Source organism: Hyperolius riggenbachi, chromosome 11 (genome assembly GCF_040937935.1).
Source record: "Hyperolius riggenbachi isolate aHypRig1 chromosome 11, aHypRig1.pri, whole genome shotgun sequence".
Classification (NCBI taxonomy): domain Eukaryota; kingdom Metazoa; phylum Chordata; class Amphibia; order Anura; family Hyperoliidae; genus Hyperolius; species Hyperolius riggenbachi.
In genome coordinates, this window is record NC_090656.1 from 3,100,323 (window position 1) to 3,127,137 (window position 26,815).

The window sequence follows — 26,815 nt, forward strand, 5'->3', positions numbered from 1 at the left end:
ATCAGAGACTTACATATCTATCACCTGACCACACTGATCACATGCTTCTCCATGCCTTCTCCTAGACACGACCATCACTAATCAGAGACTTACATATCTATCACCTGACCAGACTGATCACATGCTTCTCCATGACTTCTCCTAGACACGACCATCACTAATCAGAGACTTACATATCTATCACATGACCAGACTGATCACATGCTTCTCCATGACTTCTCCTAGACACGACCATCACTAATCAGAGACTTACACATCTATCACCTGACCACAATGATCACATGCTTCACCATGACTTCTCCTAGACACAACCATCACTAATCAGAGACTTGCATATCTATCACCTGACCAGACTGATCACATGCTTCTCCATGACTCCGCCTAGACATGACCATCACTAATAAGAGCCTTACATATCTATCACCTGACCAGACTGATCACATGCTTCTCCATGACTTCTCCTAGACATGACCATCACTAAATTCAGAGACTTGCATATCTATCACCTGACCACACTGATCACATGCTGCTCCATGACTTCCCCTAGACACGCCCATCACTAATCAGAGACTTACATATCAATCACCTGACCAGACTGATCACATGCTTCTCCATGACTTCTCCTAGACATGACCATCACTAATCAGAGACTTACATATCTATCACCTGACCACACTGATCACATGCTCCTCCATGACTTCTTCTAGACACGACCATCACTAATCAGAGACTTACATATCTATCACCTGACCACACTGATCACATGCTCCTCCATGACTTCTCCTAGACATGACCATCACTAATCAGAGACTTGCATATCTATCACCTGACCACACTGACCACATGCTTCTCCATGACTTCTCCTAGACATGACCATCACTAATCAGAGACTTGCATATCTATCACCTGACCAGACTGATCACATGCTTCTCCATGACTTCTCCTAGACATGACCATCACTAATCAGAGACTTACATATCTATTACCTGACCAGACTGATCACATGCTTCTCCATGACTTCTCATTGACATGACCATCACTAATCAGAGACTTACATATCTATCACCTGACCACACTGATCACATGCTTCTCCATGACTTATCCTAGACACGACCATCACTAATCAGAGACTTACATATCTATCACCTGACCACACTGATCACATGCTTCTCCATGACTTCTCCTAGACATGACCATCACTAATCAGAGACTTACATATCTATCACCTGACCACACTGATCACATGCTCCTCCATGACTTCTCCTAGACACGACCATTACGAATCAGAGACTTACATATCTATCACCTGACCACACTGGTCACATGCTTCTCCATGCCTTCTCCTAGACACGACCATCACTAATCAGAGACTTACATATCTATCACCTGACCACACTGATCACATGCTTCTCCATGCCTTCTCCTAGACACGACCATCACGAATCAGAGACTTACATATCTATCACCTGACCACACTGATCACATGCTTCTCCATGCCTTCTCCTAGACATGGCCATCACTAATCAGAGACTTACATATCCATCACCTCACCAGACTGATCACATGCTTCTCCATGACTTCTCCTAGACATGACCATCACTAATCAGAGACTTACATATCTATCACCTGACCAGACTGATCACATGCTTCTCCATGACTTCTCATTGACATGACCATCACTAATCAGAGACTTACATATCTATCACCTGACCACACTGATCACATGCTTCTCCATGACTTATCCTAGACACGACCATCACTAATCAGAGACTTACATATCAATCACCTGACCAGACTGATCACATGCTTCTCCATGACTTCTCCTAGACATGACCATCACTAATCAGAGACTTACATATCTATCACCTGACCACACTGATCACATGCTCCTCCATGACTTCTTCTAGACACGACCATCACTAATCAGAGACTTACATATCTATCACCTGACCACACTGATCACATGCTCCTCCATGACTTCTCCTAGACATGACCATCACTAATCAGAGACTTGCATATCTATCACCTGACCACACTGACCACATGCTTCTCCATGACTTCTCCTAGACATGACCATCACTAATCAGAGACTTGCATATCTATCACCTGACCAGACTGATCACATGCTTCTCCATGACTTCTCCTAGACATGACCATCACTAATCAGAGACTTACATATCTATTACCTGACCAGACTGATCACATGCTTCTCCATGACTTCTCATTGACATGACCATCACTAATCAGAGACTTACATATCTATCACCTGACCACACTGATCACATGCTTCTCCATGACTTATCCTAGACACGACCATCACTAATCAGAGACTTACATATCTATCACCTGACCACACTGATCACATGCTTCTCCATGACTTCTCCTAGACATGACCATCACTAATCAGAGACTTACATATCTATCACCTGACCACACTGATCACATGCTTCTCCATGACTTATCCTAGACACGACCATCACTAATCAGAGACTTACATATCTATCACCTGACCACACTGATCACATGCTTCTCCATGACTTCTCCTAGACATGACCATCACTAATCAGAGACTTACATATCTATCACCTGACCACACTGATCACATGCTCCTCCATGACTTCTCCTAGACATGACCATCACTAATCAGAGACTTGCATATCTATCACCTGACCAGACTGATCACATGCTTCTCCATGACTTCTCATTGACATGACCATCACTAATCAGAGACTTACATATCTATCACCTGACCACACTGATCACATGCTCCTCCATGACTTCTCCTAGACATGACCATCACTAATCAGAGACTTACATATCTATCACCTGACCATACTGATCACATGCTTCTCCATGCCTTCTCCTAGACACGACCATTACGAATCAGAGACTTACATATCTATCACCTGACCACACTGGTCACATGCTTCTCCATGCCTTCTCCTAGACACGACCATCACTAATCAGAGACTTACATATCTATCACCTGACCACACTGATCACATGCTTCTCCATGCCTTCTCCTAGACACGACCATCACGAATCAGAGACTTACATATCTATCACCTGACCACACTGATCACATGCTTCTCCATGCCTTCTCCTAGACATGGCCATCACTAATCAGAGACTTACATATCCATCACCTCACCAGACTGATCACATGCTTCTCCATGACTTCTCCTAGACATGACCATCACTAATCAGAGACTTACATATCTATCACCTGACCACACTGATCACATGCTTCTCCATGACTTCTCCTAGACATGACCATCACTAATCAGAGACTTACATATCTATCACCTGACCACACTGATCACATGCTTCTCCATGCCTTCTCCTAGACATGGCCATCACTAATCAGAGACTTACATATCTATCACCTGACCACACTGATCACATGCTTCTCCATGCCTTCTCCTAGACATGGCCATCACTAATCAGAGACTTACATATCTATCACCTGACCACACTGATCACATGCTTCCTCATGACTTCTCCTAGACACACCAATCACTAATCAGAGACTTACATATCTATCACCTGACCACACTGATCACATGCTTCTCCATGACTTCTCCTAGACATGACCATCACTAATCAGAAACTTACATATCTATCACCCGACCACACTGATCACATGCTTCTCCATGACTTCTCCTAGACACGCCCATCACTAATCAGAGACTTACATATCTATCACCTGACCAGACTGATCACATGCTTCTCCATGACTTCTAGACACACCCATCACTAATCAGAGACTTACATATCTATCACCTAACCACACTGATCACATGCTTCCTCATGACTTCTCCTAGACACACCAATCACTAATCAGAGACTTACATATCTATCACCTGACCACACTGATCACATGCTTCTCCATGACTTCTCCTAGATATGACCATCACTAATCAGAGACTTACATATCCATCACCTGGCCAGACTGATCACATGCTTCTCCATGACTTCTCCTAGACACGACTATCACTAATCAGAGACTTACATATCTATCACCTGGCCAGACTGATCACATGCTTCTCCATGACTTCTCCTAGACACGACCATCACTAATCAGAGACTTACATATCTATCACCTGACCACACTGATCACATGCTTCTCCATGCCTTCTCCTAGACACGACTATCTTGGAAGGATGACCCCCCTCCCCCCCCCCCAACCTCGATTTGGAATGATCGCACAGCACCTGCCACAACAACACACTGTGTCTGAGTCTTCCATGCCCCCAGGGCTGGATTTACCACAAGGCACTGTAGGCACATGCCTACATGCACATGATGATGGAAAGGCGACTCTCTCTGCTCCCCAAGTGCCTCCTCCTGCCTTCCCTATGCTACTTTATACTGAGGGTAGCTCTGGTTATCTAATACTAAGGGGCACCTGAAGCTACCTATGATGAGTAAGGGAGGAGCGACAGCTGGGACAGCCAGCTCACTTGCCGTGCGGTTAGGTGGGGGTTTGTAGGATCATGGAGGGTGGAGTCTAGGGTGCCAAGAGATCTGTGCCTATAGGCTCCTGTGACGTAAATCCGGGCCTGCATGCCCTTCTTCCATACACAGCACTTTTGGAGAGGGGTCTGAGTCTTCCATGCCCCCCAACACATACATACATAGCACTGATGGAGAGGGGTCTGACTCTTCCATGCCCCCCAACACATACATATATGGCACTGATGGAGAGGGGTCTGAGTCTTCCATGCCCCCCAACACATACATATATAAAAAGGCAAGTTGGGTACGGGATATCATACACCTCTAATTGGCCTGTCTCACCCATAAATGTACAATACTGCATATAGATTGAATATATAGGGAGCTGTAGACTAGTTACAAGAATAATTCAAAATCTTTATTGTGCAAAGCTGCTTATAGTGTCACACATACAAAACCCCCTTTAAAAATAAGCAAGATAGCCTGGCTATGGGATGAAAAAAAGGCCAAAATCGTCCCTTCTGGAGTGCACTCCTATGAAAAAAGGACTGACATGTCAGAACATTTGGTCTTCAGGCCCATGTATTGCATATGCCAGGTTGTAGGCAATCACCCGTTGATGGCACGGAATCCTGCACTTTAAAAATTGTACCACCCGTGTGCTAAAAGACACAATGCATGCCTCTATGTAAAGACATATACGCTCTCATTACAGACACATATACTCGTGTCTAACCTCTAACTCCTTTTGCCCGCAATGAAGAAACCAGAGACTCACGTGACCCAACAGGACGAATAGCGCCCGCATGGAGGGAACAGCCACCTCTATTGTAGCGGCGCACAGCGGTTGAAGTCGTCGTTTGGCCCCGGCAGATTGAGCAGTCCCATCTGGTATGCGGCAAAGGAGGAGGAAGAGAAGCGGAGGCACGGGGGACAATCAGCGCGGAGCGCGCTTCCGGGTAGAGCCGTTCACGTGACGCGTTTCGTCACTAACACGTGACTTCCTCAGACGTGACGTCAGCGGCGTGGTTGCGCCCCTATATAGCCATGGCAACCATACCTGCTGCTTGATTCAGTACGGGAAGTAGAGATAATTAAAAATCCGACACCAACACGCTGCTTTTGTAAACAAATGTTCATTATTGGGCAGACCATCAAAGAGGAATAGCGGTTTTAGGACTTGTGAGTCACAGGAACGCCTTTAAATTCAGGTCTCCGTTCAAGCCTTGCGGAGATAAGCTCCCGCATTCATATATAAACTTTGACTCCTTCTGTAGTAGTTGTTTATCAAAATCGCCCCTTCGGGGGCTAATGTTCAACTTGTATATCCCCATAAAGCGGAGTCCCGATATATTTCCATTGTGCACAGTCCTGAAGTGTTGAGCAAGAGGATTGAGTCTTTTTTTTATCAATAGTGGTACTCCTGATATTGGCTAAATGTTCCCCAATTCGTGTATTCAATGCTCTATAAGTTTTCCCAATATAGATTAGGTCACAAGGGCACCTAATCTGATAGATAACTTTAGTGGATGTACAAGATATATAATCGTTAACAGTAACATTACATTACCTTTACATAGAGGCGTGCATTGTGTCTTTTAGCACACGGGTGGTACAATTTTTAAAGTGCAGGATTCTGTGCCATCAACGGGTGATTGCCTACAACCTGGCATATGCAATACATGGGCCTGAAGACCAAATGTTTTGACATGTCAGTCCTTTTTTCATAGGAGTGCACTCCAGAAGGGACGATTTTGGCCTTTTTTTCATCCCATAGCCAGGCTATCTTGCTTGTTTTTAAAGGGGGTTTTGTATGTGTGACACTATAAGCAGCTTTGCACAATAAAGATTTTGAACATACATATATAGCACCAGGGCCGGGCCGAGGCATAGGCTGGAGAGGCTCCAGCCTCAGGGCGCAGTGTAGGAGGGGGGCGCACAATTCATTCAGCTGTCATTCCTAATTGTGTTTGAAGCAGAAAGAAATAAGAAAAGGGGATACATGGCAGTGACTGCAAGCTAGATAACTAGAGATTAAGGTGTTGGGGAGGTTGTGGGCCCTGTGGCACCTCTTAGTCTAATAGCAATCAGTGTGTGACGGCTGGGGTGGCAGGGATGGAGGGGCGCACTTTGGTGTCTCAGCCTTGGGTGTAGAGTTGGGCCGAACGGTTCGCCTGCGAACGGTTCCATGCGAACATCCGTGGTTCGCGTTCGCGTCCCGCAGGCGAACCTTTGCGGAAGTTCGGTTCGCCCCATAATGCACCATGGAGGGTCAACTTTGACCCTCTACATCACAGTCAGCAGGCACAGTGTAGCCAATTAGGCTACACTAGCCCCTGGAGCCACTCCCCCCTACTAAAAGGCAGGCAGCGGCGACCATTACGGTCACTCGTGTGCCTGCATTAGTGAGAGTAGGGCGAGCTGCTGCACACTCTCTCTCATAGGGAAAGATTAGTTAGGCTTAGCTTGTCCCTGGCTGCATACCTGTTCTGTGAACCCACCACTGCATACCTGTTCTGTGAACCCACCACTGCATACCTGTTCTGTGAACCCACCACTGCATACCTGTTCTGTGAACCCACCACTGCATACCTGTTCTGTGAACCCACCACTGCATACCTGTACTGTGAACCCACCACTGCATACCTGTTCTGTGAACCCACCACTGCATACCTGTTCTGTGAACCCACCACTGCATACCTGTACTGTGAACCCACCACTGCATACCTGTTCTGTGAACCCACCACTGCATACCTGTACTGTGAACCCACCACTGCATACCTGTTCAGTGAACCCACCACTGCATTCCTGTTCTGTGAACCCACCACTGCATACCTGTTCTGTGAACCCACCACTGCATACCTGTTCAGTGAACCCGCCACTGCATACCTGTTCTGTGAACCCACCACTGCATAACTGTACTGTGAACCCACCACTGCATACCTGTACTGTGAACCCACCACTGCATACCTGTTCTGTGAACCCACCACTGCATAACTGTACTGTGAACCCACCACTGCATACCTGTACTGTGAACCCACCACTGCATACCTGTTCAGTGAACCCGCCACTGCATACCTGTTCTGTTCAGTGAACCCGCCACTGCATACCTGTTCTGTTCAGTGAACCCGCCACTGCATACCTGTTCTGTTCAGTGAACCCGGCACTGCATACCTGTTCTGTTCAGTGAACCCGCCACTGCATACCTGTTCTGTTCAGTGAACAGTTTGGTGTGTCAGTGTGAAGCAGTACCTTAATTACACTACCTGATTGATGTATACACATGCAAGATGTTTTAAAGCACTTTAGGCCTGTCATTTAGCATTCAATATGATTTCTGCCCTTAAAACGCTGCTTTGCGTCAAATCCAGATTTTTCCCGGGGACTTTTGGCGTGTATCCCACTCCGCCATGCCCCCCTCCAGGTGTTAGACCCCTTGAAACATCTTTTCCATCACTTTTGTGGCCAGCATACATTTTTTTTTTTCAAAGTTCGCATCCCCATTGAAGTCTATTGCGGTTCGCGAACTTTAACGCGAACCGAACCTTCCGCGGAAGTTCGCGAACCTAAAATCGGAGGTTCGGCCCAACTCTACTTGGGTGCTGGAGGACCTTGTCCCGGCTCTGTATAGCACTGATGGAGAGGGGTCTGACTCTCCCATGCCCCCCCCTCATACATACACAGCACTGATGGAGAGTGGTCTGAGTTTCCCATGCCCCCCAACACATACATACATAGCACTGATGGAGAGGGGTCTAAGTCTCCCATGCCCCCCCCCCCCCCCCCCATATATAGCACTGATGGAGAGGGGTCTGACTCTTCCATGCCCCCTCCATACATACATAGCACTGATGGAGAGTGGTCTGGTCTGTGCCCCCCATACATATAACTGATGGAGAGGGGGGTAGGGGGGGGTATGCAGGCTGCCCTCTGCACAGAGCCCCCCTGCAGGGAGGGGATCCGCCCTTGTTGGGTGCCCCTGTGGTCTGTGCATGGTGCCCCCTCCAGTGTGGCAGTGGGCGGGGCAGCAGCAGCACTCCCCCCTCCCTCCCTCCCCCGCACAGTGACGCAGAGCAGCGATCAGCTGGCAGACACGGCGCTGTGCCCGGCCGGGGAGAGAGGTGAGTGTAGCTCCGCATTGTCACACCGGGTACCATGAGGCTGCTGCGGCACAAGATCCAGCTCTGGGCAGGTAGCGGGCACAGCGGGGCGGGAGGGTGTGTGTGCAGCCCAGAGATCCCCCCTCCTTCCCTCTCCTCCCCTCCTGTGTCTGCCATGATGCTGCTTCTCTGGGCATTGTCTGCGGGCCAGCCCTGTGTGTGTGATGGCTGATCCTCCTGCGGGCATTGTGTGTGCCAGCTCTCATCTGTGCCAGGCTATTGTGTGCAAATGTACCAAATCTACCCATTATCATCCTTGCCTGATCACCCTGTGGGCATTGTGCCACCTGTGCCAGGGTAAATGTGCACCTTTACCCAGGATCATCCATTTATCATTGTCTTATCCCCCTGCAGGCACTGTGTGTGCCAGCTCTGATCTGTGCCAGGCTATTGTGTGCAAATGTACCAAATCTACCCATTATTATCCTTGCCTGATCACCCTGTGGGCATTGTGCCACCTGTGCCAGGGTAAATGTGCACCTTTACCCAGGATCATCCATTTATCATTGTCTTATCCCCCTGCAGGCACTGTGTGTGCCAGCTCTGATCTGTGCCAGGCTATTGTGTGCAAATGTACCAAATCTACCCATTATTATCCTTGCCTGATCACCCTGTGGGCATTGTGCCACCTGTGCCAGGGTAAATGTGCACCTTTACCCAGGATCATCCATTTATCATTGTCTTATCCCCCTGCAGGCACTGTGTGTGCCAGCTCTGATCTGTGCCAGGCTATTGTGTGCAAATGTACCAAATCTACCCATTATTATCCTTGCCTGATCACCCTGTGGGCATTGTGCCACCTGTGCCAGGGTAAATGTGCACCTTTACCCAGGATCATCCATTTATCATTGTCTTATCCCCCTGCAGGCACTGTGTGTGCCAGCTCTGATCTGTGCCAGGCTATTGTGTGCAAATGTACCAAATAAATCTACCCATTATCATCCTTGCCTGATCACCCTGCGGGCATTGTGCCATGTGTGCCAGGCTAAATGTGCACCTTTACCCATGATCATCCATGTATCATTGTCTTATCCCCCTGCAGGCACTGTGCCACCTGTGCCAGGCTATTGTGTGTGCAAATGTAAACCTCTACCCATGATCATCCATGTATTCTTGCCTGATCCCGCTGTAGGCATTGTGCCACCTGTGCCAGGGTAAATGTGCACCTTTACCCATGGTCATCCATTTATCCTTGCCTGATCACCCTGCGGGCATTGTGCCATCTGTGCCAGGCTAAATGTGCACCTTTACCCAGGATCATCCATTTATCATTGCCTTATCCCCCTGCAGGCACTGTGTGTGCCAGCTCTGATCTGTGCCAGGCTATTGTGTGCAACTCTACCAAATCTACCCATTATCATCCTTGCCTGATCACTCTGCGGGTATTGTGCCATGTGTGCCAGGCTAAATGTACACCTTTACCCAGGATCATCCATTTATCATTGCCTTATCCCCCTGCAGGCACTGTGCCACCCGTGCCAGGCTATTGTGTGTGCAAATGTAAACCTCTACCCATGATCATCCATGTATTCTTGCCTGATCCCGCTGTAGGCATTGTGCCACCTGTGCCAGGGTAAATGTACCAAATCTACCCATTACCCTTGTCTGATCCCCCTGCAGGCATTGTGCCACCTGTGCCAGGTTAAATGTGCACCTTTACCCATAATCATCCACCTGATCACCCTGCAGGCATTGTGCCACCTGTGCCAGGCTAAATGTGCACCTTTACCCAGGATCATCCACCTGATCACCCTGCAGGCATTGTGCCACCTGTGCCAGGCTATTGTGTGCAAATCTACCAACTCTACCCATGATCATCCATGTATCCTTGTCCCCCCGCAGGCATTGTGCCATGTGTGCCAGGCTATTGAGTGTGCAAATGTACCAATTCTACCCAGGATCATCCATGTATCCTTGTCTGTTCCCCCTGCAGGCATTGTGCCATTTGTGCCAGGCTATTGTGTGCAACTGTACCAACTCTATTCAGGATCATCCATGTATTGTTGTCTGTTTTCCCTGTGGGCATTGTGCCATCTGTGCCAGGCTATTGTGTGCAACTGTACCAACTCTATTCAGGATCATCCATGTATCCTTCTCTGTTTTCCCTGTGGGCATTGTGCCATCTGTGCCAGGCTACTGTGTGCAAATGTACCCAGTCTATTCTGGATGATTTATTATCCTTGTCTGATTCCCCGGTGGGCATTGTTTGTGCCATCTCTGATATCTGCCAGGCTATTGTGTACAAATGTACCAACTCCTATGCAGACTCTGTTACTGTATCATATTTATCTATACGTTTGTTGACTAATTCCCCAGTGGGCATTGTTTGTGCCATCTCTGATCTGGGCCAGGCTATTGCTTACAAATTCTATCCAGGATCTAGTGTACCATCTTCTATATGTTTGTTGCCTGATTCTCCTGTGGACATTGTATATGCCATCTGTGATCTGTGCCAGGGTATTGCGTACAGTTGTACCAAAGCTATCCAGGATCCATAAGTGTATCATTTTCTGTTTTTATTCATGTGTTGCCTGATTCCCCTGTGGGCATTGTATATGCCATCTGTGATCTGTGCCAGGCTATTGCGTGCTAATGTATTAACTCTTTCCAGGCTGTGAAACTGTATAATATTGTTTACGTTGTGTGATTTCCCTCTGTGGGCATTGTGCGTACCATCCCTGGTATGTGTGCCCGGCCATTTCAATGCATTAACTCTCTCCAGGCTCTGCTGCTGTCCCATCTTGTATGTGTGTTGATTCCACTCTCTGGGCATTGTCGCTGCGCCACCCCTGATTTGTGCCCAGCCATTGTCTGGTAAAGGCTGCTTGTCTGTCCAGGCTCTGTGACTGTGCCCTGCCTGTATCTGTCCCCTCTGCTGCACTCTGGGAATTGTGTTTCTGTGCCCGTGATCTTGTGGGTGATAATTATACACGTGTGTGCCATGTATGATCTGTGGGCACTGGAGACAAGTGTGCCAAGTATCAGTGCGGGCATTGGCTGATCAGTGCCCATAGCTGCTGTTGGAGATTGTGCTGCGTTTAGGCATAGCATGAGGAAGCCATCAGGCTGCCTCTGGGGCGCTGCCAGTCCATGTGTCTTCTGTATCCGGGAAATGTGTGCAATGGGCACTGTAGGCATTGTGTGCCATATGTGGCCCTTATCTGGGTGTACAGAGTGCTTCTTGTAAGATCTCTGCCTGGAGACTGCATACAATTGTGTGCCAGGCATTCTATAGAACCTGCTTACCAGGGGTGGTATCAGTATAGGCACTATACATCACGCTTCTGCCAAGCATTGTATCTTGCTTGAACGCACTATGTATAATGTGTGTGCTAGCCTTGTCCTGCATGTATTAAATATAATGTGTGGGCTAGGAATAGTGTATATCTGGGCACTACATAAATGTGCATATTTCTGGGAATTACTGTATATGTAATGTGTATGTCAGGCATGGTATATATCGGTGCATTATATTATAGATAATGGGTGTGTCAGGCATAGTAAAGATCTGTGACACGTACATTATATATCTCTGCATTATATTTACAGTATGTACCAGGCATAGTGTATATCTAAGCATATTATACAGTACTAGTAAAAAGGCCTGCCCTTTAAAAAACGGGCCCTACGCCGTGGCTGCTATCCCCCCCCAGTGTGCGCACAGTTGCAATCCGCTCGCTCGTCTCCTGCCGCTGTCCGAAGTATAGGCACACAGGAAGATGTTGCTTGCTTGGCAGTTGGAAAAAGCGGTTATTTCCCACAATGCAACAAGGCTCACAGACAGGAAACTGTCAGGTCTGGAAGCAAGTACACAGTGACACAGGAGGGCGCAGGGACACAGGAGGATGCAGGGACACAGGAAGAGGCAGGGACATAGGAGAACGCAGGGACACAGGAGGACGCAGGGACACAGGAGGATGCAGGGACACAGGAAGAGGCAGGGACACAGGAAGAGGCAGGGACACAGGAGGATGCAGGGACACAGGAGGATGCAGGGACACAGGAGGACGCAGGGACATAGGAGAACGCAGGGACACAGGAGGACGCAGGGACACAGGAGGATGCAGGGACACAGGAAGAGGCAGGGACACAGGAAGAGGCAGGGACACAGGAGGATGCAGGGACACAGGAGGATGCAGGGACACAGGAGGACGCAGGGACATAGGAGAACGCAGGGACACAGGAGGACGCAGAGACACAGGAGGACGCAGGGACACAGGAGGACGCAGGGACACAGGAGGACGCAGGGACATAGGAGGACGCAGGGACACAGGAGGGCGCAGGGACACAGGAGAGGGCACAGGGACCAAGGAGGACGCATGGACAGAGGAGGATGCAGGGACATAGGAGGACGCAGGGACTCAGGAGGACGCAGGGACACAGGAGGACGCAGGGACACAGGAGGACACAGGGATACAGGAACATGCAGGGACACAGGAAGACACAGGGACACAGGAGGAAGCAGGGACACAGGAGTAAGCAGGGACACTGGAGGATGCAGGGACACAAGGGGACGCAGGAGGAAGCAGGGACACTGGAGGATGCAGGGACACAGGGGGACGCAGGGACACAGGAGCACGCAGGGACACAGGGACACACAGGAGGACACAGGGACACAGGAGGACGCAGGGACACACAGGAGGACGCAGGGACACACAGGAGGACGCAGGGACACAGGAGGACGCAAGAGGACACAGGAGTATACAGGGATACACAGGAGGATGCAGGGACACAGGAGGATGCAGGGACACACAGGAGGATGCAGGGACACACAGGAAGATGCAGGGACACAGGGGGACACAGGAGGATGCAGGGACACACAGGAGGACGCAGGGACACAGGATGACACAGGAGGATACAGGGACACACAGGAGGACACAGGGACACAGGAGGACGCAGGGACACAGGAGGAACTAGGAGGTTGCAGGGACACAGGAGGATGCAGGGACACAGAAGGACGCAGGGACACAGGAGGACGCAGGGATACAGGAGGACGCAGGGGGACGCAGGGACACACAGTAGGGCGCAGGGACACACAGGAGGACGCAAGGACACACAGGAGGACGCAGGGACACACAGGAGGACACAGGGACACGCAGGAGGACGCAGGGACACACAGTAGGGTGCAGGGACACACAGGAGGACGCAGGGACACAGGAGGATGCAGGGGGACACAGGAGGACGCAGGGACACAGGAAGACACAGGAGGATGCAGGGACACACAGGAGGTCGCAGGGATACAGGGGGACACAGGAGGATGCAGAAGGACGCAGGGACACAGGAGGACGCAGGGACACACAGGACAATGTAGGGACACAGGAGGATGCAGGGACACAGGAGGACGCAGGGACACAAGAGGACACAGAGACACAGGAGAGGACACAGGAGGATGCAAGGACACAGGAGGACGCAGGGACACAGGAGGACGAAGGGACACAGGAGGACGCAGCGACACAGGAGGACGCAGCGACACAGGAGGACGCAGGGACACAGGAGGGCGCAGGGACACAGGAGAGGGCACAGGGACCAAGGAGGACGCATGGACAGAGGAAGATGCAGGGACATAGGAGGACGCAGGGACTCAGGAGGACGCAGAGACACAGGAGGACGCAGGGACACAGGAGGACGCAGGGACACAGGAGGACACAGGGACACAGGAACATGCAGGGACACAGGAAGACACAGGGACACAGGAGGAAGCAGGGACACTGGAGGATGCAGGGACACAAGGGGACACAGGAGGAAGCAGGGACACTGGAGGATGCAGGGACACAGGGGGACGCAGGGACACAGGAGCACGCAGGGACACACAGGAGGACACAGGGACACAGGAGGACTCAGGGACACACAGGAGGACGCAGGGACACACAGGAGGACACAGGAGGACGCAGGGACACAAGAGGACACAGGAGTATACAGGGATACACAGGAGGATGCAGGGACACAGGAGGATGCAGGGACACACAGGAGGATGCAGGGACACACAGGAAGATGCAGGGACACAGGGGGACACAGGAGGATGCAGGGACACACAGGAGGATGCAGGGACACAGGAGGACACAGGAGGACGCAGGGACACAGGAGGAACTAAGAGGATGCAGGGACACAGGAGGATGCAGGGACACAGAAGGACGCAGGGACACAGGAGGACGCAGGGATACAGGAGGACGCAGGGGGACGCAGGGACACACAGTAGGGCGCAGGGACACACAGGAGGACGCAGGGACACGCAGGAGGACACGGGGACACGCAGGAGGACGCAGGGACACACAGGAGGACGCAGGGACACACAGGAGGATGCAGGGACACAGGAGGATGCAGGGGGACACAGGAGGACGCAGGGACACAGGAGGATGCAGGGACACACAGGAGGACGCAGGGACACAGGAGGACGCAGGGATACAGGGGGACACAGGAGGATGCAGGAGGACGCAGGGACACAGGAGGAAGCAGGGACACAGGAGTAAGCAGGGACACTGGAGGATGCAGGGACACAAGGGGACGCAGGAGGAAGCAGGGACACTGGAGGATGCAGGGACACAGGGGGACGCAGGGACACAGGAGCACGCAGGGACACAGGGACACACAGGAGGACACAGGGACACAGGAGGACGCAGGGACACACAGGAGGACGCAGGGACACACAGGAGGACGCAGGGACACAGGAGGACGCAAGAGGACACAGGAGTATACAGGGATACACAGGAGGATGCAGGGACACAGGAGGATGCAGGGACACACAGGAGGATGCAGGGACACACAGGAAGATGCAGGGACACAGGGGGACACAGGAGGATGCAGGGACACACAGGAGGACGCAGGGACACAGGATGACACAGGAGGATACAGGGACACACAGGAGGACACAGGGACACAGGAGGACGCAGGGACACAGGAGGAACTAGGAGGTTGCAGGGACACAGGAGGATGCAGGGACACAGAAGGACGCAGGGACACAGGAGGACGCAGGGATACAGGAGGACGCAGGGGGACGCAGGGACACACAGTAGGGCGCAGGGACACACAGGAGGACGCAAGGACACACAGGAGGACGCAGGGACACACAGGAGTACACAGGGACACGCAGGAGGACGCAGGGACACACAGGAGGATGCAGGGACACACAGGAGGACGCAGGGACACAGGAGGATGCGGGGGAACACAGGAGGACGCAGGGACACAGGAGGACACAGGAGGATGCAGGGACACACAGGAGGTCGCAGGGATACAGGGGGACACAGGAGGATGCAGAAGGACGCAGGGACACAGGAGGACGCAGGGACACACAGGACAATGTAGGGACACAGGAGGATGCAGGGACACAGGAGGACGCAGGGACACAAGAGGACACAGAGACACAGGAGAGGACACAGGAGGATGCAAGGACACAGGAGGACGCAGGGACACAGGAGGACGAAGGGACACAGGAGGACGCAGCGACACAGGAGGACGCAGCGACACAGGAGGACGCAGGGACACAGGAGGGCGCAGGGACACAGGAGAGGGCACAGGGACCAAGGAGGACGCATGGACAGAGGAAGATGCAGGGACTCAGGAGGACGCAGGGACTCAGGAGGACGCAGAGACACAGGAGGACGCAGGGACACAGGAGGACGCAGGGACACAGGAGGACACAGTGACACAGGAACATGCAGGGACACAGGAAGACACAGGGACACAGGAGGAAGCAGGGACACTGGAGGATGCAGGGACACAAGGGGACACAGGAGGAAGCAGGGACACTGGAGGATGCAGGGACACAGGGGGACGCAGGGACACAGGAGCACGCAGGGACACACAGGAGGACACAGGGACACAGGAGGACTCAGGGACACACAGGAGGACGCAGGGACACACAGGAGGACACAGGAGGACGCAGGGACACAAGAGGACACAGGAGTATACAGGGATACACAGGAGGATGCAGGGACACAGGAGGATGCAGGGACACACAGAAGGATGCAGGGACACACAGGAAGATGCAGGGACACAGGGGGACACAGGAGGATGCAGGGACACACAGGAGGATGCAGGGACACAGGAGGACACAGGAGGACGCAGGGACACAGGAGGAACTAAGAGGATGCAGGGACACAGGAGGATGCAGGGACACAGAAGGACGCAGGGACACAGGAGGACGCAGGGATACAGGAGGACGCAGGGGGACGCAGGGACACACAGTAGGGCGCAGGGACACACAGGAGGACGCAGGGACACGCAGGAGGACACGGGGACACGCAGGAGGACGCAGGGACACACAGGAGGACGCAGGGACACACAGGAGGATGCAGGGACACAGGAGGATGCAGGGGGACACAGGAGGACGCAGGGACACAGGAGGATGCAGGGACACACAGGAGGACGCAGGGACACAGGAGGACGCAGGGATACAGGGGGACACAGGAGGATGCAGGAGGACGCAGGGACACAGGAGGACGCAGGGACACAGGAGGACGCAGAGACACACAGGACAATGTAGGGACACAGGAGGATGCAGGGACACAGGAGGATGCAGGGACACAGGAGGACGCAGGGACACAGGAGGACACAGGGACACAGGAGGACACAGAGACACAGGAGAGGACACAGGAGGATGCAAGGACACAGGAGGACGCAGGGACACAGGAGGACGAAGGGATACAGGAGGACGCAGAGACACAGGAGGACGCAGCGACACAGGAGGACGCAGGGACACAGGAGGACGCAGGGACACAGGAGGACGCAGGGACACAGGAGGGCGCAGGGACACAGGAGGACTTAGGGACACAGAAGGACGCAGGGACACAGAAGGACGCAGGGACACAGTAGGACGCAGGGACACAGAAGGACTCAGCGACACAGGAGGACACAAGGACGCAGGGACACAGGAGGACGCAGCAACACAGGGGGATACAGGAGGATGCAGGGACACAGGAGGACTCAGCGACACAGGAGGACACAAGGACACAGGAGGACGCAGCAACACGGGGATACAGGAGGATGCATGGACACAGGAGGATGCAGGGACACAGGAGGATGCAGGGACACAGGAGGATGCAGGGACACAGGAGGACGCAGGGACACAGGAGGACACAGGAGGACGCAGCAACACAGGAGGATGCAGGGACACAGGAGGACGCAGCAACACAGGAGGACGCAGGGACACAGGGGGACTCAGTGACACAGGAGGAGACAAGGACGCAGGGACACAGGAGGACGCAGCAACACAGGAGGACGCAGGGACAGAGGAGGACGCAGGGACACAGGAGGACGCAGCAACACAGGAGGACGCAGGGACAGAGGAGGACGCAGGGACACAGGAGGACGCAGCGACACAGGAGGACACAGGAGGACGCAGGGACACAGGAGGACGCAGCGACACAGGAGGACGCAGGGACACAGGAGGACGCAGCAACACAGGAGGACGCAGGGACAGAGGAGGACGCAGGGACACAGGAGGACGCAGCGACACAGGAGGACACAGGAGGACGCAGGGACACAGGAGGACGCAGCGACACAGGAGGACACAGGAGGACGCAGGGACACAGGAGGACGCAGCGACACAGGAGGACACAGGAGGACGCAGGGACACAGGAGGACGCAGCGAAACAGGAGGACACAGGAGGACGCAGGGACACAGGAGGACGCAGCGACACAGGAGGACACAGGAGGACGCAGGGACACAGGAGGACGCAGCGACACAGGAGGACGCAGGGACACAGGAGGACGCAGCGACACAGGAGGACGCAGGGACACAGGAGGACGCAGGGACACAGGAGGGCGCAGGGACACAGGAGGACGCAGGGACACAGGAGGGCGCAGGGACACAGGAGAACGCAGGGACACAGGACGACACAGGAGGATGCAGAGATAGGTTTTATTTTATAGGTTACAGTACAGTATACTAGCTGGTGGCGCGCGCTACGCTGCACTGGGCATCTCTATGGACGTCACACTCACTCCACGCCATCTAATCAGCGCGGCAGCCGATTAGAGTGGGGTGGGGCAGGAGGGGGCGTGTGCATGCCGGACAAACACAGCACTGTGGCCAATCAGAGTGGGGCGGGCCAGGAAGGGGTGTGGGAGGGACGATGGTGCGGCATGGATGTGACATCACACGAGAGCTGGAGAAGCAGGCAGAACAATGCTCTCAGCCGTAACTTCTACTTGAGCGATAGATCAAGATTGATAATCAGATCTGACATCTATCTGATATAGACGAAGGCGATTTTACCAAACTCTGTTCAGATTTCTGATCGTTTTTTCGGTTAGGTATATATTGAAAATGGAACAAAAGAATATACACATGGAGCGATAGCCAGTATTTTGATCGATATTTTCCAGTCTGTCCGATCTGCTTTCGATCGAGAACGAGATTGATTTAGAGCTGAAATCAGTCGCTGACAATCACTAGGCAGTATCAATTTTTGTTTGATCCAATGTTTTTCTTGAACGTCAGTATAATCTGAATTACAAATTACATGGTGTGTACCTACCGGTTGCCTCGGCCCAGTTTCATCTGGCTTAAAGCAACACGGTCAGCCATACTATCCCAGGAAAAAAACATGTATAAGTAGATAAATACTTGTTCTACTTACATAACACATGTATTGCACTGTCCACGCTTTGATTTCAGTGAATTTTATATAGTAAATAAAGAGAAAACTGTTCCAGGTATTTTCCATCTTTACTGCCTCTGACTGAAACCAATCCTGATGTAATTTCCTCCTTTACTCTTCTTTTTTCTCCTGCCTCAGATGGTGTATGCATTGCCAGTCCTCCTTCCCACCGAGCTCTGTGGAAACTGCACTGTCATATCTAGTTTGCTTTGTAAACACATGTGAGCACATCATAGATCATATTTTAGCAGCTTCTGCAGAGGGGTGAGGTGTATTTCCCTTCTCAGCCTCATGTCACACTGAACTGCCCTCAGCCAATCAGTGAGGAGCAGCAAGGTGGGAGGAGAGATAACAAGCTTCCCTCCCCCCGGCAATGTACCAGAATAGAGCCAGACTGACAGATAAGATTCATTACAGCAGAAACATTTATGATTATATTGGAGTGCTTGCAATGCAGGCTCAGGATGTAGACTACATAATAAACACAGAGCAGTGAGTAAATGGAATTTGATTTTATGGCTGACAGTCCCGCTGATAAGTTGAGATTCATCATGAGTTAATAACTAAAGGGAGATAATTCATGAGATAAGATTACCATAGCTCGTTCCTCTTGCACCCCGTATATAACATGTGTGGGTCAGATGGGGCATCCTTTGTGTGGCCCAGAAGCAGAGTTCTACATGCTGTATGGGAGGGGGTAGATATCTGGGGTATTGAGCCACTGATGCTAATAATGGAAGTCAGGCATATCGATGCGTCTGTCATGTGATGAGATGAGGAAGCTGTGACTTGCATGCTTTTCCCGCCCTATTTCTGTGAACAGCCCTGCAGCTGATCAGTTTGCAGTACCTTAGCTGTTAGTAGTAGCAGTTTGTCAGTGAAAAGTGCCACTCTGGGATCTCAGATACAAGTTTCTTCTCTACAGTGTCTTCTATATTTCTTCTAAATGCTGACATTACCTGGACCCCCTGGCTGCTGCTCTGCAGCCTCCTCTGCCCAGAACAAGGATAGAGGGGGTGACGTGGGGACACTGAGAGATGCTGGAGTGCAATTACCCACACAAAGACAACAGTGGGCCCCTGTGCAGAATAAATATAGGGGACCCCATGTGAGTTGGTGCTATAAAAGAAGTATGTGAAAACACATTACACTGGCGTTAGAGAGCGGCGGGGTGATTAGGAGCAAAATTTCAGGAAGTCTTGGGGCAATTAATATAGCGTTGGAGGAGCAGGATCGGTGATAGGGCAGAGGAGGAAAGATGCCAAATTGGTGTTAAGGTGCCCATTGATGGTACAATTTTTTCATCAGATGCAAAAGTAATTATCGATTGTTCCCCTAAACAGGTCAAGTAGGGTGTTTTCTCTCTTCAGATATGATCGTAAAATCCAACTTTCGGATCAATCACATTTCCTGTTCCAATTGACCAAAGAATCGTTTTACATCAATTTCACCACACACTGCGCAGTTTTCTGTTTAATTCGATCATGAAAAGTGCAGCGAAAGATCACATCTGATGAAAATATTGTACTGGGCAGTGTAATGGGCATATTTACAGTAGTCGCACACAATACAATTTAAAAAAAAAAAAAAAAAAATTCAATTCGAGAATTACGAATTTCAGGGCTTTTTTTTTAGCTTGCCCAAGAATGTTTTTAGATTAAAAACTGACCTATGTATCATACACATACATTCTCATTTTCCACAATTATGAAAAAAATGATCAAGAACTCTAGAAATGACATTCTATTCGTACTCCATTCACTGCTCTGAAACATTGACGTGATAGGCAGCCGCCAAGCTGGGGGCGGAGCCACGACAACACAGGCGGGCGTGGCCTCAGATCTCCGGGCTTCTCAGCAAGTCCTGGGACCTCTTGAACCTGCACTTATTATAAGAAAATCATTTTTTTAATTATCATTTGTATAGGGCCCACAGATTGCGCAGCGCTGTACAGAGTACATAGTCATGTCACTAACTGTCCCTCAGAGGAGCTCACAGTCTAATCCTACCATAGTCATATGTCTATGTATGTATTGTGTAGTGTATGTATTGTAGTGTAGGAACAACTTTTAGAAGAAGCCAATCAACTTGTCTGTATGTTTTTGGGATGTGGGAGGAAACCAGAGTGCCTGGAGGAAACCTACGCTGACACGGGGAGAAGATACAAACTCCAAGCAGATAGTGCCCTGGTTGGGGTTTATACCGGGCATCCAGCGCTGCAAGGGGAGATCGCTAACCACTACGCCACCATGCTGCCAGACAGGTTAAATATAATCGACAGTCTAAAGAAGACATGGTGGTGTATGAGAATGGTGAAGTAGGAATGTTACTGACTGGCAGGCAGGTTGGATCCGAGCTTTCATGTTATTGAAGTTAAATTGTATCCCTGCCATCGGACCAGGCAACGTTTACCCAATATTGTACTGTACAATTTTTATGATTTTTACAAATTGTAGCCTCAGTTTCCTGTTCTTAGCTGACGGGAGTAGCACATAGCATGTTCTTCTGCTGCTGTAGCCCATCTGCTTTAGGTTACAGGTGTTGCTCAGAGATGGTGTTCGTCATACCTTGGTTGTGATGAGTGATTCTTTGAGCTGCTGTTGCTTCTCAATCTTTTCAACTCCGTCTGCTCATTCTCTTCTAACCTCTGACATAAGCAAGGCACCAGGATATTTTCTCTTTTCTGAACCATTCTCTGTAATCCCTAGAGGTGGTTGTGAGTGACAATCCTGGTAGATCAGCAGTTTCTGAAATACTCAGACCAGCCCTCCTGGCACCAACAACCACGTTCAAAGTCACTTAACCTCCTGGCCGATAATCCCGAGCTGAGCTCGGGGTATGTCGCGCAGGAGGGTTTCTCAGGCCCTTGCGGGCCGATTTGCATAATTTTTTTCTGCTACACGCAGCTAGCACTTTGCTAGCTGCGTGTAACTTCCGATCGCCGCCGCTCGCCGCCGATCCGCCGCTACCCGCCGTGCAGCCCTCCCCCCAGACCCCTTTCGCAGCCTGGCCAATCAGTGCCAGGCAGCGCTGAGGGGTGGATCGGGACTCCCATTGAAGTGATGACGTCGGTGACGTTGATGACGTCGGTGACGTCATTGCGAGCGTCGCCATGGCGACGGGGGAAGCCAAGCAGGAGATCCCGTTCTGAGCGGAATTTCCTGCTTGCGCTGATCGCCCCCTCCTGGGCGATGTAATTGTATCGCCCAGAGGGTTAAATCCCTTTTCCTCTCCATTGTGATTCTCTCTTCGAACTTTAGCAACTTGTCTACACCATATCTAGAGGTATAAATGTATTGTCTGCCAGTGATGGATGCTTTGGTGGCGCCATTTCTATAAGGTGCTACACTTTGGTGTTAAAGAGGAACTGAGGTGACATTAAATAAAAATAGATACTTACCTAAGAAGCAAACAGGTGACTTTTCAGTTTGGATTTAACCACTTCAGCCTTCAGTAATTTTTCACCTTATGCATCAGAGCAATTTCCACCTCCAATTCATTCGCCAATAACTTTATCACTAATTATCACAATGAATTGATCTATTTTTTTTCACCACCAATTAGGCTTTCTTTGGGTGGTACATTTTGCTAAGAATTATTTTTTTCTAAATGCATTTTAACAGGAATATTAAGAAAAAAATGCATTATTTCTCAGTTTTCAGCCATTATAGTTTTAAAATAATACATGCTACCATAATTAAAACCTATGTATTTTATTTGCCCATTTGTCCCGGTTATTACATCATTTAAATTATGTCCCTATTGTCAGGAACCGGCCCGCGGCACGCCTGCGTATACGGTTCCCGACTGCGGGTTTGACCAGATCGAGAGGGGAAGCAGCCTTAGTCAAGCTAAAACAAGGCTGGGACCCCTCAGAACACTTCTCACTGCCACCACTAGCTGTCGCTAGACGCTTCCACTCTGCTGTCGAGTCCTCAGCGCGCAATCCGCGTTTTCGTATTCGGGTCAGCTTTGCGCTTTAAGCCGAATACGGGAACGCCACGCACACACACACACCCACACACACAGTACAGTTGTACAGTAACACAGCACAATCAGGCACTGACTTGTAATGCAAGTTACACTGTCGTGCAGCAAAACCACTAACAGTCGTTCCAAACGATACTGTTAGCCACTCCTAATCTGCTGTCGAGCGCAGAAGTGCTCCATACACACAATGTAATTACAATTTTATATGGTAGTGTTGCTCAAGCATACAATTAGGCATGGACTTATACACAGTTACACTGCAGTCTCTTCTAGGCTGTGAGTGTTAGTTTAGTACAGCAGAAGTCAAGCTTATTAAATAACAATTTAATATTCCATGAAAAAAGTGGAACAATGCAGAAAGTAATATATACAAAAGATGTACAAAAACAAAGTAAAAAAGTTACAAGATACACACAAGGCTATTTGCTTACCAAAGTAATAACCGGGATCAAGATAGACGAATCTTGGACTTGGGTTCTGTGGACGGATACCGTTCTGATTGGATCAGGAGCCAACTTAGCTTAGACCGGGAGTCCAGCTTCAGCTACCGTCAGGAGTAGACTGATTTTAGGTATCTGCCCCCTGCTTTTTATGCTGGAATATCTGCCTTGAGGCTGCAAGCCTGTTTGGATGGGGGGAACTAGTTTTAATTACATCCTCAGACATAATTTGATTTCCAGAGATCTAACATCCACATGTGACAAGTGTATTATAGCACACACACAACAAAAGACTTCCTTAACATCCAATTCCCCCAGGTTAAAGTGTATTTTAGCACATACATGAAAAGACTTCCCTAGTCCAAGTTACAGGTGACAAATACATTGTTGAAAGTATTTCCTAGCCGATCAAAGGTAAGGATACAGCTTCTATTGGCCTGAATAGCCATCTCCTAATTAGAGGCTAGGTAGACAGTCCCCAATTGCAGAGATTTCCCATCTCCCAATAGATGTAATTTACAGGATATAGTTTGCACCTCCACCAATAATTTAATTCCCTCACAATGAAATAGTGTTTAACACACATGTCAAACATTGGGTGAGGAGGCTCTTCCTGACTACTCTAGAGTTCTTCACCATGCTTTAACAGCCTTCATCAACAGAAGTGTAAATGTTTCAGTTGTCAATGACTTCAAAGCTTCAACTCCAGATAAGGTGGAACAAAACCCTTCACTTCTGCCATTGTCTGATTAACAATGTCCTTGCTGGAGGCTAACACCCCAGCTCTATTCACTGAAGACCGCTTTAGATGCAAATATAGTACAGCCAGATGACAATCGCTTCAAAGTAGAATACACATGTGAGACATAGCAGACAAACAAGATGGCAGTTACCTCTAATATCATGACAATATCATAAATAGTCGCCATGTCCTGGGTATTACTGTACATATCGTCATCACCCCATATATCATCCATATCATCACACCTATCACAATGTATGGCGCCAATATTTTATTTGGAAATAAAGGTGCATTTTTTTAGTTTTGCGTCCATCACTATTTACAAGCTTATAATTTAAAAAATATTAGTAATATACCCTCTTCATGTGCATATTAAAAACGTTCAGACCCTTAGATAACTATTTATGTTTTTTTTTATTCTAATTTTTTTTTTCTTGGTTAAAATTTTTATTTGGGTATTTTCTGGGTGTGGGAGGTAAACAGTTAATTTTAAATGTAATTTATTGTGTCTTTTTGTAATAAAAATGTATGTGCATGTAGTTTTACTATTTGGCCACAAGATGGCCACAGTGATTTGTTTGTTTTTCTCTCCTGTGAGCGAGCACGCTCGCTTACAGGAACTATAAGGAGAACGTGATTTTTTTTTTTTTTTTATAAAGACCACAGCCTCTGAAAAGAAGCCATTGTTTTTTCTACCGGGGACTTAGATCAATGAATGGTAACAATGTTCCCATTCATTGATCTCCGGGCTAACGGGGGCAGCACCGCCTTTTGGACGTGACAGTCACGTCCAAAAGGCTAAAATGGTTAAAGAGGAACTTTAACTCAGGATTGAACTTCATCCCAATTAGTAGCTGATACCCCCTGTCCCATGAGAAATCTACTCCTTTTCTCAAACAGACCATCAGGGGGGTCTGTATGACTGATATTGTGGTGAAACCCCTCCCACTGTGTGATGTCAGCGCCTCACAGCTCTGAGGTCCTAACATCACACTGTAGGAGCCTTGTTGCATTGTGGGAAATAACAGCTGTTTCTAACTGCCCAAAAAAAATCAAGCAGCATCTCCTTCCAGTGACATCACCTGCCAGGTGTAAAAATGTCACCATGTGATAAATGTCAGAATGTAAATCAGGGAGAGGAAAGATATTACAATGGGCGAACACTGACTAAATCATTTATAAATGAATATTGTAAAAAATAAGCAATTTTATTCATTATGTCATTTTTACTACAAGTCCTCTTTATTATTATAATTATTATTATTATTTATTGTATTTATAAAGCGCTAACATATTACGCAGCGCTGCACAATAGATAAATGGGTTAACATACAGGTAGAACATACGGAATCTCACTACAAAACAAGATCATGCAAATGATTTGATAACAATACAGTTAACCACTCTATGACCGCCTAACGCCGATTGGCGGCCGCAGAGTGGCTCCCCCAGGACCGCCTAACGCCAAACGGCGTCAAGTCCTGGGGAGGACATTAGTGACAATAGTTGCTAGCAGATAAAAAAAAAATGTCAGTTTATTTTGATTGTACAGCGCTGCGATCTAGTGCAGCACTGTACTGGGGACAGCCTTGTCACTGTGCGGCCTCACTACGCGATCCCCTCTCATAGGCTGATGCCTATAAGAGGGGATCGCCCTGATTGATTCTCGGGGGAGGGAAAAGAAATTACACATATTTATTTAAGATTAAATAACATATACATTAATAAAAAATAAAAAAAAAACAGCCTGCAGCAGCGATCAGATGCCACCAGTAGAAAGCATTGTTGGTGGCAAAAAAAGGTGGAAAAAATCATTTGTGTGCTCAGTTGTATGGCTCTGGAGTGAGCCGGCTGCAGAGCACTGAATTGTAAATAATAGCCTGGTCACTAGGGGGGTGTAAGCCTGTTGGTCCTCAAGCGGTTAAATACCTCCAGAGTTGGAGCTGTCTTGATAGAGTGGTAAGGAGTTCCACAGGGTAGCCATAACATGACAGAAGGCTCTGGCTCCAAAGGTTTAATGAACTTTCAGGCTGACATAGTTATTGGAGCCTGTTGATTTGAGGTTGGGGGGGGGGGGGGGGGGGGGAGGGTGATGCAGTTGCAGCAAATCCTTCAGGTATCCAGTGGCTGGAAAGTGTACTGGTTAAGGGCACTGCCTCTGACATGGGAGACCAGGGTTTGAATCCTGGCTAGGGTCAGTAACTATTCAGTAAGGAGTGCTTAGGCAAGACTCCCTAACACTACAGGGTGGCCTCTTGTGCGCCTCCCAGTGGCTGTAGCTCTTGAGCGCTTTGAGTCCGACAGGAGAAAAGCGCTATACAAATGTTCAGATTATTATTATTATAAATCGTGTAGGGTTTTGAATGCCACATAAGTAATGATAAAGACGTATTTATCGCACACGTTAAGGATAATGTCCTAAAATGG

The 26,815-nt window shown here is 49.6% G+C and overlaps 1 protein-coding gene across 2 annotated transcripts in view; it reads left to right on the plus strand.

Moving 5' to 3' along the window:
* Positions 1–8,515: 8,515 nt before the first annotated feature.
* Positions 8,516–26,815, plus strand: part of NDRG4 (NDRG family member 4) — a 196,488-nt gene continuing 178,188 nt past the window's right edge. Inside the window, exon 1 of one of the 2 annotated variants that reach the window (XM_068260622.1) lies at positions 8,516–8,579. Coding sequence is in view for 1 of the 2 variants with exons in the window: in XM_068260620.1 (XP_068116721.1) it covers positions 8,614–8,650 (37 nt within the window). In the remaining variant the exon portion in view is untranslated. Of the gene's footprint in view, positions 8,651–26,815 lie in introns of both variants that reach the window. The other variant, XM_068260620.1, reaches the window with a different exon arrangement.